This window comes from Symphalangus syndactylus, chromosome 17 (genome assembly GCF_028878055.3).
Source record: "Symphalangus syndactylus isolate Jambi chromosome 17, NHGRI_mSymSyn1-v2.1_pri, whole genome shotgun sequence".
NCBI lineage: Eukaryota > Metazoa > Chordata > Mammalia > Primates > Hylobatidae > Symphalangus > Symphalangus syndactylus.
This window is the reverse complement of record NC_072439.2, coordinates 10,376,694-10,390,032: the sequence shown is the minus strand read 5'-3', so window position 1 is coordinate 10,390,032 and position 13,339 is coordinate 10,376,694. Positions and strand designations below refer to the sequence as shown.

At 61.5% G+C, this 13,339-nt stretch overlaps 2 protein-coding genes across 7 annotated transcripts in view; one reads left to right on the top strand and one right to left on the bottom strand.

Annotated features, from left to right (window-relative positions):
* PALM (paralemmin) overlaps positions 1-12,616 on the bottom strand; it is a 39,208-nt gene extending 26,592 nt beyond the window's left edge. Inside the window, exon 1 of one of the 4 annotated variants that reach the window (XM_055250074.2) lies at positions 12,372-12,616. In XM_055250074.2, coding sequence (XP_055106049.1) covers positions 12,372-12,376 — 5 coding nt within the window. In that variant the 5' untranslated portion in view covers positions 12,377-12,616. The other 3 variants (XM_055250079.2, XM_063620003.1, XM_055250075.2) reach the window with 3 other exon arrangements.
* LOC129465528 (uncharacterized) lies at positions 1,022-6,419 on the top strand. 3 transcript variants are annotated; one of them, XR_010116389.1, is made up of 2 exons: positions 1,022-1,652; positions 2,748-6,419. XR_010116389.1 is itself a non-coding variant. In XM_055247688.2 (2 exons), exons 1-2 carry the CDS (start codon positions 1,228-1,230, stop codon positions 4,224-4,226), a joined length of 651 nt encoding a protein of 216 aa, XP_055103663.2. In that variant the 5' UTR covers positions 1,022-1,227; the 3' UTR covers positions 4,227-6,408. The 3 variants fall into 3 exon arrangements, 2 of the variants coding, with proteins under 2 accessions (XP_055103663.2, XP_055103664.2); XM_055247688.2 differs by having other exon boundaries at positions 4,001-6,408; XM_055247689.2 differs by having other exon boundaries at positions 1,025-1,877; positions 3,904-6,406.
* Positions 12,617-13,339: the final 723 nt, after the last annotated feature.

Below are 13,339 nucleotides of genomic sequence, written 5' to 3'. Positions count from 1 at the left end.
CATACAAAAATCAGCCCGGTGTGGTGGCAGGAGCCTGTAATCCCAGCTACTTGGGAGGCTGAGGCAGGAGAATCACTTGAACCCGGGAGGTGGAGGTTGCAGTGAGCCGAGATCGCACCACTGCACTCCAGCCTGGGCGACAGAGTGATAACCCTCTCTCAAAATAATAATAATAGTAATAATTAATAATTAATATAAATAATGATAATTAATCAGACCCTGACCCTCTCCAGCTCTACAGGCTCCCTGGCTCCCATCAGCCCTTAGAGGAACCCCATTTCGGCCCCTTCACTTCCCCCCGGTTGGTCTATTCCTGCAGGGCCCCCCTGGCTATGCACCAAGCCCCCTACCCCAGGGCCTCTCACACACGGTTCCCTCTGCCCCACACCCTCTTCCCATGGCTGGAAGCCACGTCCAGGGAGGGCACAGCGTGGCCCTGGGCAGAGCCAGATTGGAACAACAATCGCCCAGCCCTGGGCCACCCCACGGTCCTGTTTTCCAGCTCTAAGTGGGCTCGGAGCCACCCCGGAGGGAGCAGAGCTGGGGCGGGAGGTCCACAAAACGGCGAGACTCCTGGGCCCCAGGATCAGGCTGGACGCCGCCCGCCCAGGGCCCGTCCCCACCCGGCAGGCAGGTGGCCGCTCAGACCGGACCCGGGGACAGAGTGTGGCTGTGTGGCCGCCTCCCAGGCTGGAGACAAGGCGGTAGTGTCTGTCCTCGGGCAGCCTGTCCCTGCCCGGCCAGCCAGGGCGGGGGAATGTCAGCCGGGCGGGCAGGGAACGCGCGGGAAGCAGCCCCAGGGCGCAGGCCCCTCCACAGACCCGGCGCCCCGCTCGCCCCTCCCGATACCCAGCGCCCCCCTCGCCCCTCCCCAGGCCTGGATGCCCCCCTCGCCCCTCCCCAGGCCCGGGCGCCCCCCTCGCCTTTCCCCAGGACACGCAGGATGCGCCCCCCCTTGCCCCTCCCCAGGCCCGAGCATCCCCCTCGCCCCTTCCCAGACCCGAGCGCCCCCCTCGCCTCTCCCCAGGCCCGGACGCCCCCCTCGCCCCTCCCCAGGCCCAGACGCCCCCCTCGCCTCTCCCCAGGCCCGGGCGCCCCCCTCGCCCCTCCCCAGACCCGGGCGCCCCCCTCGCCTCTCCCCAGGCCCGGACGCCCCCTCGCCTCTCCCCAGGCCCGGGCGCCCCCCTCGCCTCTCCCCAGGCCCGGGTGCCGCCGCCCCGGTGATGGATGGCGGGGCCCGCGGGAGGCGGTCGCCGTGGCAACCGCGCCGTCCCCATGGCAACGCTGAGGCCCGGCGCGCGGGGGTGGGGCCGGCGCAGCATCTCCCGCCCCCGGCCCGTGCTGGGGGGGTTGAGGGGGCCGAGGCTTCGGGCCTGGGGCGGCCTAGACCGGCGGGAGGGGTCGGGAATTTCTTCCCCGCGCTGCGGCTGGGGGAGGGGAGGGGGGTCCCGTCTGGGCGTCCGCCCAGGAAGGGGCTTCCATCCGGGAGGGGTGTGGACCCGCCCCCGACGCCGGGTAGCCAAGGTCAGGCCGACAGAACGCTCCACGTCACAGATCGGAAAAAATCAAGCGAAATATGACCACGACGCACGGATCAAAACCGCCACAAACCGAGAAGGCCTCCCCCAGCGCTCACTCCCTCCTGCAGCTGGGTCAGCCCCATTTCACCGACGGGGAAACTGAGGCCGGGCAGGGCGGCCTGCAGACGGCCGTCGCCAGGCGTTCATCCTCCTGCGGGCGGGGCCCGCCAGGCGCGGGGGAGTCTCATTCCCGGTTGATCGGCGAGGCCGGGACCAGGACCCCGGCGCAGGGGCTTCCCGGGGTCGGCGGGACGGCGGAGGCTCAGGCTCCCCCCGGGCTCACGGAGGGAAGCGGAGGTCAGATCACAAAAGGTCTTACATGCTGGGCGGAGGAGCTGAGTCCCGGGCAAAGGCGTGCAAAGGCTCAGGGCGGCGGCGGTCCCGGCGCTGCTGGGGCTCCCGGGGCAGGTGCTGGGTCTCGGAGCCTTCCTGGCTCCCGGCAGCCGCGCAGAGCCCCTGGAGCGCCACGCCCCCCGCCCGACGCCCACCCCGGCGCGCACAGGCCTGCCGTCCCCGCGATGCTTTTTACGGCGTGTGGCGGTGTGGGCGGCTCGGGGCCCGGCGAGGGCGTCGTCTGGAGCGCGTGAGATAATCCGGCTCCAGGAGATGAGTTAATGAGGCCCAAACCCGATGAGAGCCCCGCAGAGGCCTCTGCGGTGCGGGGCGTTGGTGTTGGAAGGGCCCAGAGAGGTTACGCAACGACCAAGGTCACCCAGCGAGCAGGGCGGGCCCTGTCCGGGGCGGGAGGGGTGCGTGTGTGATGGGGGCGTCGAACTTGTCCTTCCAGAACCCACGCCCGGGCAGCTCCAGCCAGAACGAGGGGGTCCCTGCCCGGGCAGGCGCCGAGCCCAGCGCCGGGAACATTCCTGCTGCTAATTGAAAGGAAAGAGCTGACGGTGACCTTGGCCGTTGTGGGGGGTGGGGGAGTCACGCGGGGCTGCGAGGTGTGGGGTGCGGGGGGAGCAGGGTGGCCCCTTCCCCCACCGTGCAGGGGATGGAGTTCGGGGAGTCTGGACCCCAGCTGCTCCCCGGTCCCGGTGATACTCCGTCCTCAGAGCCTGTGTCTCCCCTGAGCGCTGGCGCCCCCCGCCCTGCTTCCTCCACCGCCCTGCCCTGCTCCAAGCTCCGGAGTCCAAGCCCTAATGTCAGCCCCTCACCCTTCATCAGCTCCCAGCTTCCCCTTTCCCTTCTCCACCGCCAAGATCAGCTCCAGCACAGCCACCTCCTCCAGGCAGCCTTCCAGGAAGGAACCTCCTCCCAGCCCTCCCAGGATGCAGCACGGAGGCCCCCAGCGCCACCCCAGTCTCTGGGGCACCAAGAACCCTAAATGGGTTAAGGCAGAGAGGCATCACCCCGGGGGAGAGGAGAAGACGGAGGTCAAAGCAGGCCACAGATGCAGAGAACCAAACCTGTTGCCTATTAACCGGGGTGGGAAGGGACCCTGCTCGGGGCCCTCACGGGAAGACCGCGCAGTGAGGCGTGAATGGGGCCTTCCCTGGCTTTCAGCAGGGTCTCAGGGCAAACCCTGCTGCAGAGGCCCCATGGTCCCTCCCCACGCGACTGCACTCCAGCCACACTCCTGAGACGTCCCACAGAGCTCCCACCGAAGGGCCGTTTTGCTGGCTGCACTGCTGCCTGGTGCACGGTCACCCAGACCTCCCCGGGCCTCAGGCCCAAGGCCTTTCTGCAGACGTCACCTCCTCATTTAGGCCTCGTCTGGCCTAATTTTCAGCCCCAGGCACCCCTGCAGCCGTCTAAACCCGGATCACTTTACTTATCTTTTTTTTTTTTTCTTTTTGAGATGGAGTCTCCCTCTGTTGCCCAGGCTGGAATGCGGCGGCACGATCTCAGCTCACTGCAACCTCTGCCTCCTGGGTTCAAGTGATTCTCCTGCCTCAGCCTCCTGAGTAGCTGGGATTACAGGCACCTGCCACCACGCCCAGCTAATTTTTGTATTTTCAGTAGAGATGGGTTTCACCATGTTGGCCAGGCTGGTCTCAAACTCCTGACCTCAGGTGATTCGCCCGCCTCAGCTTCCCAAAGTGCTGGGTTTACAGGTGTGATCTTGTCTTCTCACCAGGACAGCAACTGTGTCATTTTTGTCCCTGCCACCAGGCATACAGCAGGTGCTCAATAAATGCTTACTGCCCCAGGGAGTCAATTAGGGTCTTTCCATCTTCAGAGGAAGCGCCCACCCAGAGGTCCCCCCAACCCCAGCCCCCTCTTCTCACACTCCCGCCACTCCCAGGGCCACCTGTCATCTGATCACTGCCTCTTCTTTTTAAAGAAACTCACTGTCACGACTTACATTTATGTAAAGCAGGACCCAGACTCCTCAGTGTGAACAGAGCACAAGCTCCAACCATCTCGGGGGGGAACTACAGATTCATAGATCAACCAACCCGGGTGTCCATCTACAGATGCGTGGGTAAACGCAATGTGGCCGTCCACGCACTGGAACACGACTCAGCCGTGAACAGGAGCGAGGCTCTGACCCAGGCCACGGCGCGGATGCACCTTGAGCACATCATGCTCAGTAAGAGACGCCAGACACAGAAGGCCACGCAGCGTGTGATGCCATCTCTAAGAAATATCCAGGACCTGCCGATCCAGAGACAGGAAAGGGATTGGCTCCGCAAGCGCTAGGGGAGGGGAGGGGACGCCTAATGGGGACAGGGCTTGTTTTGGGGTGATGAAAATGTTCTAAAATTGTGGTGAAAGATACACAACTCTGCTGGGCGCAGTGGCTCACACCTGTAATCCCAGCACTTTGGGAGGCCGATGCAGGTGGATCACAAGGTCAAGAGATCGAGACCATCCTGGCCAGTATGGTGAAACCCCGTCTCTACTAAAAATACAAAAATTAGCCGGGCGTGGTGGCGGGCGCCTGTAATCCCAGCTACTTGGGAGGCTGAGGCAGGAGAATCACTTGAACCCGGGAGGCGGAGGTTGCAGTGAGCCGGGATTACGTCACTGCATGCCAGCCTATGTGACAGAGAGATTCCGTCTCAAAAAAAAAAAAAAAAGTACACCCTGTCAGTGTACTAAAAACGACTGAGCTATACACTTTAAGCAGCCAGACTGTGTAGCGTGTGAAATGTATTTTAATAAAGCTGTTAAGAATGATATACATACAGACGTGTGTATACATACCTGTGTACGTGTGTGTATACGTGCGTGTGTAATGGGAATGCCAGCCTTCTCAACAAGGGCCAGGCCAGGGACTGAGATCCTTCCCAGCCCCCATGGGGTGCTGAAGCCCCTGCTGGCCCTGCCCTGAGACTTTCCATGGCCGGAAGCGTTTGAATACAAACTGATGAGGACATCAGCTTCTCGCTGCCTGACGGGGGTTACTGAAGCACCCCAGGCCTCTGTCCCTCCCCGGCCTTCAGGGTCCCACATCACTGCCGCCATTGCCCACAGCCTCTGCCCACCCAGGAGGGGCTCCCAGGCCTGGCCCCGTCCCACCACCAGTCTGTTGACCATGCAGCGCCTTCCACTCAGCTGGCCTCACTCTGGTCCTAATCTAAGTTTTTTTTTTTTTTCTTTTTTTTTTTGAGAGAGAGAGTCTCGCTCTGTCACTCAGGCTGGAGTGCGGTGGCGCAATCTCGGCTCACTGCAACCTCCTCCTCCTGGGTTCAAGCGATTCTCTTGCCTCAGCCTCCCGAGTAGCTGGGATTACAGGAACCTGCCACCATGCCCGGCTAATTTTTGTATTTTTGGTAGAGACGGGGTTTCACCATGTTGGCCAGGCTGGTCTCCAACTCCCAACCTCAGGTGATCCACCTGCCTCGGCCTCCCAAAGTGCTGGGATTACAGGCGTGAGCCACCGTGCCCGGCCCTAATCTAAGTCTTGCCCATCCCAAGGCCTGGCTCCTCTGGTTGGCTCCCCTTCCCTCTTCCCACCCAGTCCAGGCTCTGTCCTGGTGACTGGCTCTGACTGTCCCTGAATTTCTGCTTGAAACCCTGGGGCAGGAGACAGCCACTCTGGCCTGATTTTACACTCCTTAGACACCAAGACGTCCATACAGCCATCCTCCCAGAGGACGCCCTCCACCCCTTCATGTATCCAGGGACCAGGCCACTTCTCCCCGGCCAGGGTGCCCCGTCCCTGTGGGCATCACTGACCACACACAGTTCTGGAATCCTGTGTTTGCCCTCCTAGACATGGGGTCCTGCCCCCTCTGGCTCTGCCGTTTCTCTCCATGCGGCCCCCGTGGCCACCATCAAGGCCTGGCCATGACTTACTCCTCCCTGGTCTCACCCTCAGCTGCCAGAGCCTCTTTTTTGATGACCAGGTCAGCCACTGCTCCTCCCTTGCTCACACACTATCCATGACTCCCCATCCTGGCACTCAAGGCCCAGCAGGAACAAACACCAAAGAACATTCTCTTCTTCCGACACTTTCCCACCTCTAGCCCTTTGCACATGCCAGTCCCTCCACAAGGTGCATCCTTCTGCCTGCCTGGATGAACCCTGAAACATCTTTCTCAGAAAAGGTTCATGGATGGACTGGATCAGGAAGCCTTTCTCACACCTCAGCGAAGACCCTGCATGGCCTTCCAGACCCTTCTGATCCTGCACAGCACGAGGATGGTGAGGAGGAAGCATTTGTTCAATAAACAAATGACGGGTTTCCTAGATCAAGAAAGGACGAGAGGAAACGGGCCTACACTCAGAAAAAGGTGATATAATGCTTTTTCTTTGAGATAGTCTCGCTCTGTTGCCCAGGCTGGAGTGCAGTGGTGCAATCTCGGCTCACTGCAAGCTCCGCCTCCCAGGTTCAAGTGATTCTCCTGCCTCAGCCTCCTGAGTAGCTGGGATTACAGGCGCCCACCACGCCCGGCTAATTTTTGTATTTTTAATAGAGATGGGGTTTCACTATGTTGGCCAGGCTGGTCTCGAACTCCTGACCTGAGGTGATCCTCCTGCCTCGGCCTCCCAAAGAACTGGGATTACAGATGTGAGCCACTGCGCCCGGCCGATATGATGCTTTTAAAGAACATCAGGCTGGGTGCAGTGGCTCACACATGTGTAATCCCAGTGCTTTGGGAGGCCGAGGTGGGAGGATCGCTTGAGCCCAGGAGTTTGAGACCAGCCTGGGCAACACAGGGAAACCCCGTCTCTACAAAAACAAGACAAAACATAATAATTAGCTGGGTGTGGTGGTGGCACCTGTAGTCCCAGCTACTCAAGAGGCTGGGTGGAGGATCACGTGAGCCCGGGACGTTGAGGCTGCAGTGAGCTATGATCACACCTCTGCACTCCAGCCTGGGCAACACAGTAAGACCCAGTCTAAAAAAAAGAAGGCCAGGCACGGTGGTTGAAGCCTGTAATTCCAGCACTTTGGGAGGCCGAGGCGGGCAAATCATGAGGTCAGGAGATCGAGACCATCCTGGCTAACACCATGAAACCCCGTCTCTACTAAAAATACAAAAACAATTAGCCGGGCTTGGTGGCAGGCACCTGTAGTCTCAGCTACTCGGGAGGCTGAGGCAGGAGAATGGCATGGACCTGGGAGGCAGATCCTGCAGTGAGCCTAGAAGCGCCACTGCACTCCAGCCTGGGTGACAGAGCGAGACTCCATATCAAAAATAAAAATAAAAATAAAGAAGGCCAGGTGTGGTGGCTCACACCTGTAATCCCAGCACTTTGGGAGGCCGAGGCGGGCAGATCACTGTAGGCCAGAAGTTCGAGACCAGCCTGGCCAACATGGTGAAACCTTGTCTCTACTAAAAAATATACAAAAAGCCCAGAGCGGTGGCTCACGCCTGTAATCCCAGCACTTTGGGAGGCCGAGGAGGGTAGATCATGAGGTCAGGAGATCGAGACCATCCTGGCTAACACAGTGAAACCCCGTCTCTACTAAAAATACAAAAAAATTAGCCGGGCGTGGTGGCGGGCGCCTGTAGTCCCAGCTACTCAGGAGGCTGAGACAGGACAATGGCGTGAACCCGGGAGGCGGAGCTTGCAGTGAGCTGGGATTGCCCCACTGCACTCCAGCCTAGGCAACAGAGCAAGACTCCGTCAAAAAAAAAAAAAGAAAGAAAGAAAGAAAGAAAGAAAGAAAGAAAGAAAGAAAGAAAGAAAAAAAGAACATAGGGTGGGCGCAGTGGCTCATGCGTGTAATCCCAGCACTTTGGGAGGCCAAGGCGGGCGGATCACTTGGGGCCAGGAGTTCGAGACCAGCCTGGCCAACATGGTGAAACCCCGTCTCTACTAAAAATATACAAAAAATTAGCCAGGCGTGGTGGCGCATGCCTGTAGTCCCAGCCGCTTGAGAGGCTAAGGCACGAGAATCGTGTGAACCCAGGAGGCAGAGGTTGCTATAAGCTGAGATGGCACCACTGTGCTCCAGCCTGGGTGACAGCGAGACTCCATCTCAAACAAACGAACAAAAACAACATGAGCCAATTTCCTAGCTTCAAAATCTGAGGCCTTTGAGGATGAACCTGGCTAACGGATAGAGGCAGAGATGCCCCCACTGGGTGGTGCTTAGAGGGTCCAGGACCATAAAGCACTTGCCCTTTCTCTACCCCTGCCTCCCCTAATGATGGCAGTCACATCCCCACTCGCCAGATGAGAATAGTGAGGCCCGGAGGAGACTGACATGCCAATGCCAGGGTGTGACGGGGAGTCGGGACACCCCCTCTCCACACTCCTCTCCCAAATCACAGAACAGCGTGGGTGGGCACAGAGGCAGGGCAGATGCCCCAGGAGCCAAGACCACCGACAAGGCCACCTTCTGTGTTTCTCAGTAAACACACCAGGATTGAAAGCCAACACCAGGATGTCTGATATCCAGAACACCACGCCCCACAGGACCACAACCCCCAGACACAGGTACCAAAAACCCTCCCCTGTCCCCGGCGGCTTAGAGGGAGCACGCTTGGCCCACCCAGCAGCAAACCCCCACCCATGCCTCTGCAGCTGTGTCCTTACATGTGCCACTGGACCGTCCTGTACCTCAGTTTCCCTCTCTCACAGGGCTTCTGTAAGGATCAAAGGAGTGGGCCGTGCACAGTGCCTCACACCTGTAATCCCAGCATTTTGGGAGGCCCAGCTGGGCGGATCACCTGAGGTCAGGAGTTTGAGACCAGCCTGCCCAACATGGCAAAACCTCGTCTTTACTAAAAATACAAAAATTAGCTGGGCGTGGTGGTGGGCGCCTGTAATCCCAGCTACTCGGGAGGCTGAGGCAGGAGAATGACTTGAACCCAGGAGGCGGAGCTTGCAGTGAGCCGAGATCGCGCCACTGCACTCCAGCCTGGGGGACACAGCGAGACTCTGCCTCCAAAAAAAAAAAAAGCCAGGCATGGTGGCTCACGCCTGTAATCCCAGCACTTTGGGAGGCCGAGGCAGGCAGATCACAAGGTCAGGAGATCGAGACCATCCTGGCTAACACGGTGAAACCCTGTCTCTACCAAAAATACAAAAAATTAGCTGGGAGTGAGGGCGGGTGCCTGTAGTCCCAGCTACTCGGGAGGCTGAGGCAGGAGAATCCCTTGAACCCGGGAGGCGGAGCTTGCAGTGAGCTGGGATCACGCCACTGCACTGCCTGGGCGACAGAGCAAGACTCTGTCTCTAAAAAAAAAAAGGATCAAGGGTCAAGGGATTTTTCACAGATAAAGCATTCAGAACAGGGCCATGGAAAAGGCAAGTGCCAGCCTGGCGCATGGCTCACGCCTGTCATCCCAGCACTTTGGGGAGACCGAGGCAGGCGGATCACCTGAGGTCAGGAGTTCAAGACCAGCCTGGGCAACCTGGTGAAATCCTGTCTCTACTAAAAATACAAAAATTAGCTGGGCGTGGTGGCGGGCGCCTGCAGTCATAGCTACTCGGGAGGCTGAGATAGGAGAATTCCTTGAACCCGGGAGGCGGAGGTTGCAGTGAGTGGAGATCGCAGCACTGCACTCCAGCGTGGACAACAGAGAGATACTCTGTCTCCAAAAGAAAAAAAAAAAAGCATCAAAGGAATTCACACACATAGAGCACTCAGAACAGGGCCTTGGAAAAGGCAGGTACCCACTTAATGGTTGCTGAGTGAATAAATTACGCCTGCACTTCTCAAACCGCCTTCTCATGCAATGCTGTCGTCCCAGCTACTTGGGAGGCCGAGGCAGGGAAGTCGCTTGAGCCCAGGAGTTCGAGACTGGCCTGGGCAACATGGAAAAAAGAAAGAAAGAAACCACCTTCCCACGTTCCGCAGCCTCCCCGACAGTATCTGTCTATTCCTTGCCTTCAAAGCCACTCCAACGTAAATCAAATCGCCTTGTTTTAGAAAGAAACATTACATTGTGATCAAGCCACCGCCACAAACAAGAGAGCGAAAACATGGAGGAAGAAACAGACACAACGGAAGTAAAAGCTTGTTATTAAATTCAATTATCACTAGATACTGTTGCCTTTTAACAGGCTCTGCCTCTCATTAAAAAGGGGGATTAGCAAGTGTGAAGGAGCGTTAGGGAGGAGTCCGGGCCGGTCTTGACCATCTGTCCAGGCCCAAGTCTGTTCTCCTCCCCATCCCGGGGGGTTTGAGCCTTGCCTTTACCCAGGACAGAGCTGTGGGCGCTCGAGAATGGCTGCTGCGGGCCAAAATATCTTTATTTTACCAGCCAGACTATGTGTCACTCAGGGGCCACACAAACCCTCCCAGACCACAGAGATTCTCTCCGAAGCAGAGATTCTCCCTAGCTCCTTCCTGGAGGGTCTCCTCACCCTGGCAGCATCAGCCCTGTGGTTAGCAACCCGCTAGTTTTTCCTTAAATCCTCACATTAACAAAAAATAACTTAACCTGCTCTTGAATGACATTTAAAATTCTTAAAATTCTTAAATTCATTTGTGAAACTTTCCAGCGAGACGGGCACCACCATAAACCACAGCCAGCTCCCGTGTCTTCGATTGGAAAATCTGTGGAAACGGGGGGAGGCAAGCGATCACGTTCTAGCGGACGGGGCCTTCGTGCCTGAAGCCCGTTGGGGAGAAGAACGAGGGGGCAGGTGTCCAAGACCGGGCGGCACCAGATGGGCCTGTCCCCACCCATTGTCAGCCCGGGAACCGGGGAGAGAGGCGTCCTCGCATGGCGGCTCACAGCCGGTTAACGCTGGGTGCCTGTCCCATATCTGCGTCCCTAAAAGCAATGATGACCCAGTGGGGGACCTGTGGGGCACCCTCTGACCCAGAACGGAGAACCCGTGGGGCAGAGCAGGAGGCACCCAGGCCCCCCGCCCTAGGCGCTGTGTGATGGAGGGGGGGTGGGGGGGGCCGCATCACCTCCTCTCTGGGCCTCAGTATCCCCCGTGGGAAAGGAAGGGGTGGCAGGAAGGAAACAATGGGCCGGACCCGGAGTGTTCCCTGACACCCCTCCTCTGGGAGGGAGATCGTCGTCCTCCTAGGCAGCCCCCTCCCCACAGCCACACCCTGCCCAGGCCTGGCTGTCAGAGGCCCAGAGGCTCCCCGGGGGCCTGGAGAGCAGGGCAGATAAACAAGGCTGGGGGGTGGGGGTGGGGGTATGGAGCAGGCAAGTCTGGGCCCTGGCTCCCCTGAGCCCCTGGCTGAGCTCCCAGGGCGGGGTGACGGGGAGCGGGGTCAGGCCTTTGTCTGGGTTTTCAAAAGCAGAGGACACTGGGTGTCTCGCTTTCCCAGGGAGGGAGGGAGGCAGCGGCCCCCACCCAGCCGCGGGCGTGGCGGGTCACGGGTGAATCCCCGGGGGAAAGTTGGCGGCTTAGAAAACACGCCCAGTGGGAAGGGCAGGGGGCCACAGGCGGCCTCCAGATCCGGTCTTCGGTCCTCGGGCTGGAGTGGGGACCCGGGCCTCAGCAAGGCAGCTGGTTCCCCTGTCCTGAAGTGGGCAGGTGGGTGACCCCAGGAGGCGCCTCCTGACCCCTGCCCATGCAGTGCCCACCTGTGGGAGTGAGGGGCAGGGGGGTACCCGAGCACCAGGAGGAGGGGACCGGTCCCCGAAATGACCACGCGCCCTCGCTCGGTGCCTGCTGTGCACAGGAACCCTCCACTGCCCACCCCTCCCGACCCCACACATGCGCAGGCACGCGGGGGTCCAGGGATCCCAGCCCAGGGCCAGCCCACTCCTGTAGCTACACCAGTGGAGCCCCAGCTCCGAGACACTTCCCCGAGAGGGTATCCGACCCAGGCGCCCCGCTGGAAAACGCCGGTTCCTCTCCCTTCTCACACACCCTAGAGACCCGGGAAGCCGAGGGCAGCCCCTCTCCCTCCAGCGGTAACTCGGGACCTGCGCAGTGGCGGGGGGCTCAGGACACCCCTGGAGGCCCTTGGGAAGGGCGGGGGTGGGGGGGCACCGGCCCGCGCGCGCGTCCAGGGCGCCAGGAGCCGTGCGCTCAGGCTGGGGCGGGGGAAGGGTGCGTGAGCGCGAGGCCGGACCGGTGCAATCTGGGGAGGGGTCGCTCCATCTCCCCGGGGCCACCCACAGGTGGCCGAGAGCCGAGGCTCGCCCTGGAGACGCGAGCGGGGCGCGGGCGGAGACGCGCGCCTCCCCCTCCCCGCGTCCTGGACTGGCCCAAGCCGCCGCTGCCCGGGTCCCCACGCGCCGGTGGGTGGGCAGCCGGGGTCCGGGAGCAGGGAGGCCTCCCGGCAGGCGCGGCCCAGCCCGAGTCTCTTCCCGGCTGAGATGCGGCCCCAGCAGCCCCGCGCCGCCTCCTGCTCCTCGCGGGGGCCGCGACGCCCCCAGTGGGGCGCGAGAGAGGGGGCCTCCCCCCTCCCTGGCTCCCGGAGCTCCGGGCCCCCAGCCCCGCGGCCCGAGCGCGCCTACTCACTCCATCTCCCCGCCGAGGTCCGGGTGGGTCCGCGGTGCCGGGCGGGGGCGGGCGCGGGCGGCGCGCGGGGGAGGGGAGGGGAGAGGAGGGGGACACGGCCGGGCGGGGGCCGGGGCGGGCTAAGGCCTGGCGGCCGGGGCTGCGCGGCGCGGGGGCGGCGGCACCGGCTCGGGCATCGCCCCGCGCAAAGCTGCTGTTTATTGTCCGGGCGGCGGCGGGCGCGGGGGGTGGGCTGGGCGCGCGCGTCTCCGGCGCGCTCCCCTCTCCCTCCCGCCCGCCCCGCTCCCCGCCCCGCTCCCCTCCCACCTCCCCGCGCTGCGAGCGGGCGCTGCGCCTCCTGCCGGCTGTGCAGCCGCCCCCCGCCCCGCACGCCCCGCCCCAGGGCACCCCTGAGAAGGGCCTAGGTCTGGGCGCGGCGCTGGGACCCGGCTGTCACCAAGTCCCGCCCCTCCCCAGCTCCTGGGCCAGAGCCGGGACCCTCGCGAAGTCAGACAACCAAAGGCCTTTCCCGAGAGCCCAGGCGCCGAGAGGGACACACATTTCAGGGCAAGCGAGGGGATGGGGGGTCCTGGGGAGGCCGCTGCGAGGAGGTGACAGTTCCCTGCACCCCCGGCCCCGCCCGCAGGGTTCCCAGGCCTCCTTTGCGGGAGTATCTGGTGGAGGGCGCTGTGCCTGCGAAGGCCGGCGGTTGGGGTGTAGACAACCCCAGGTGCTGATGTGCCTGGGCCCTGGCTGGGAGCTGAGCCTGCTCCCCGGGGCTGGAAGTAGGCCGATGAATTTAATCGGCCCCAGGGCCCCCATGGCACACTCACTAAAGGCCCAGCGACCAGACGACCAGAGTGAGTGAGAGGGACGGTGGAGGATCAGGGAGAGCTCAGGCTTTGTCCTCAGAGCACTGGGGAGCCACAGCAGGAGACAGGCAGGACCTGTCTTCCCCAACATGTAGGCCGTGGGCCCAGCTTCCCGGT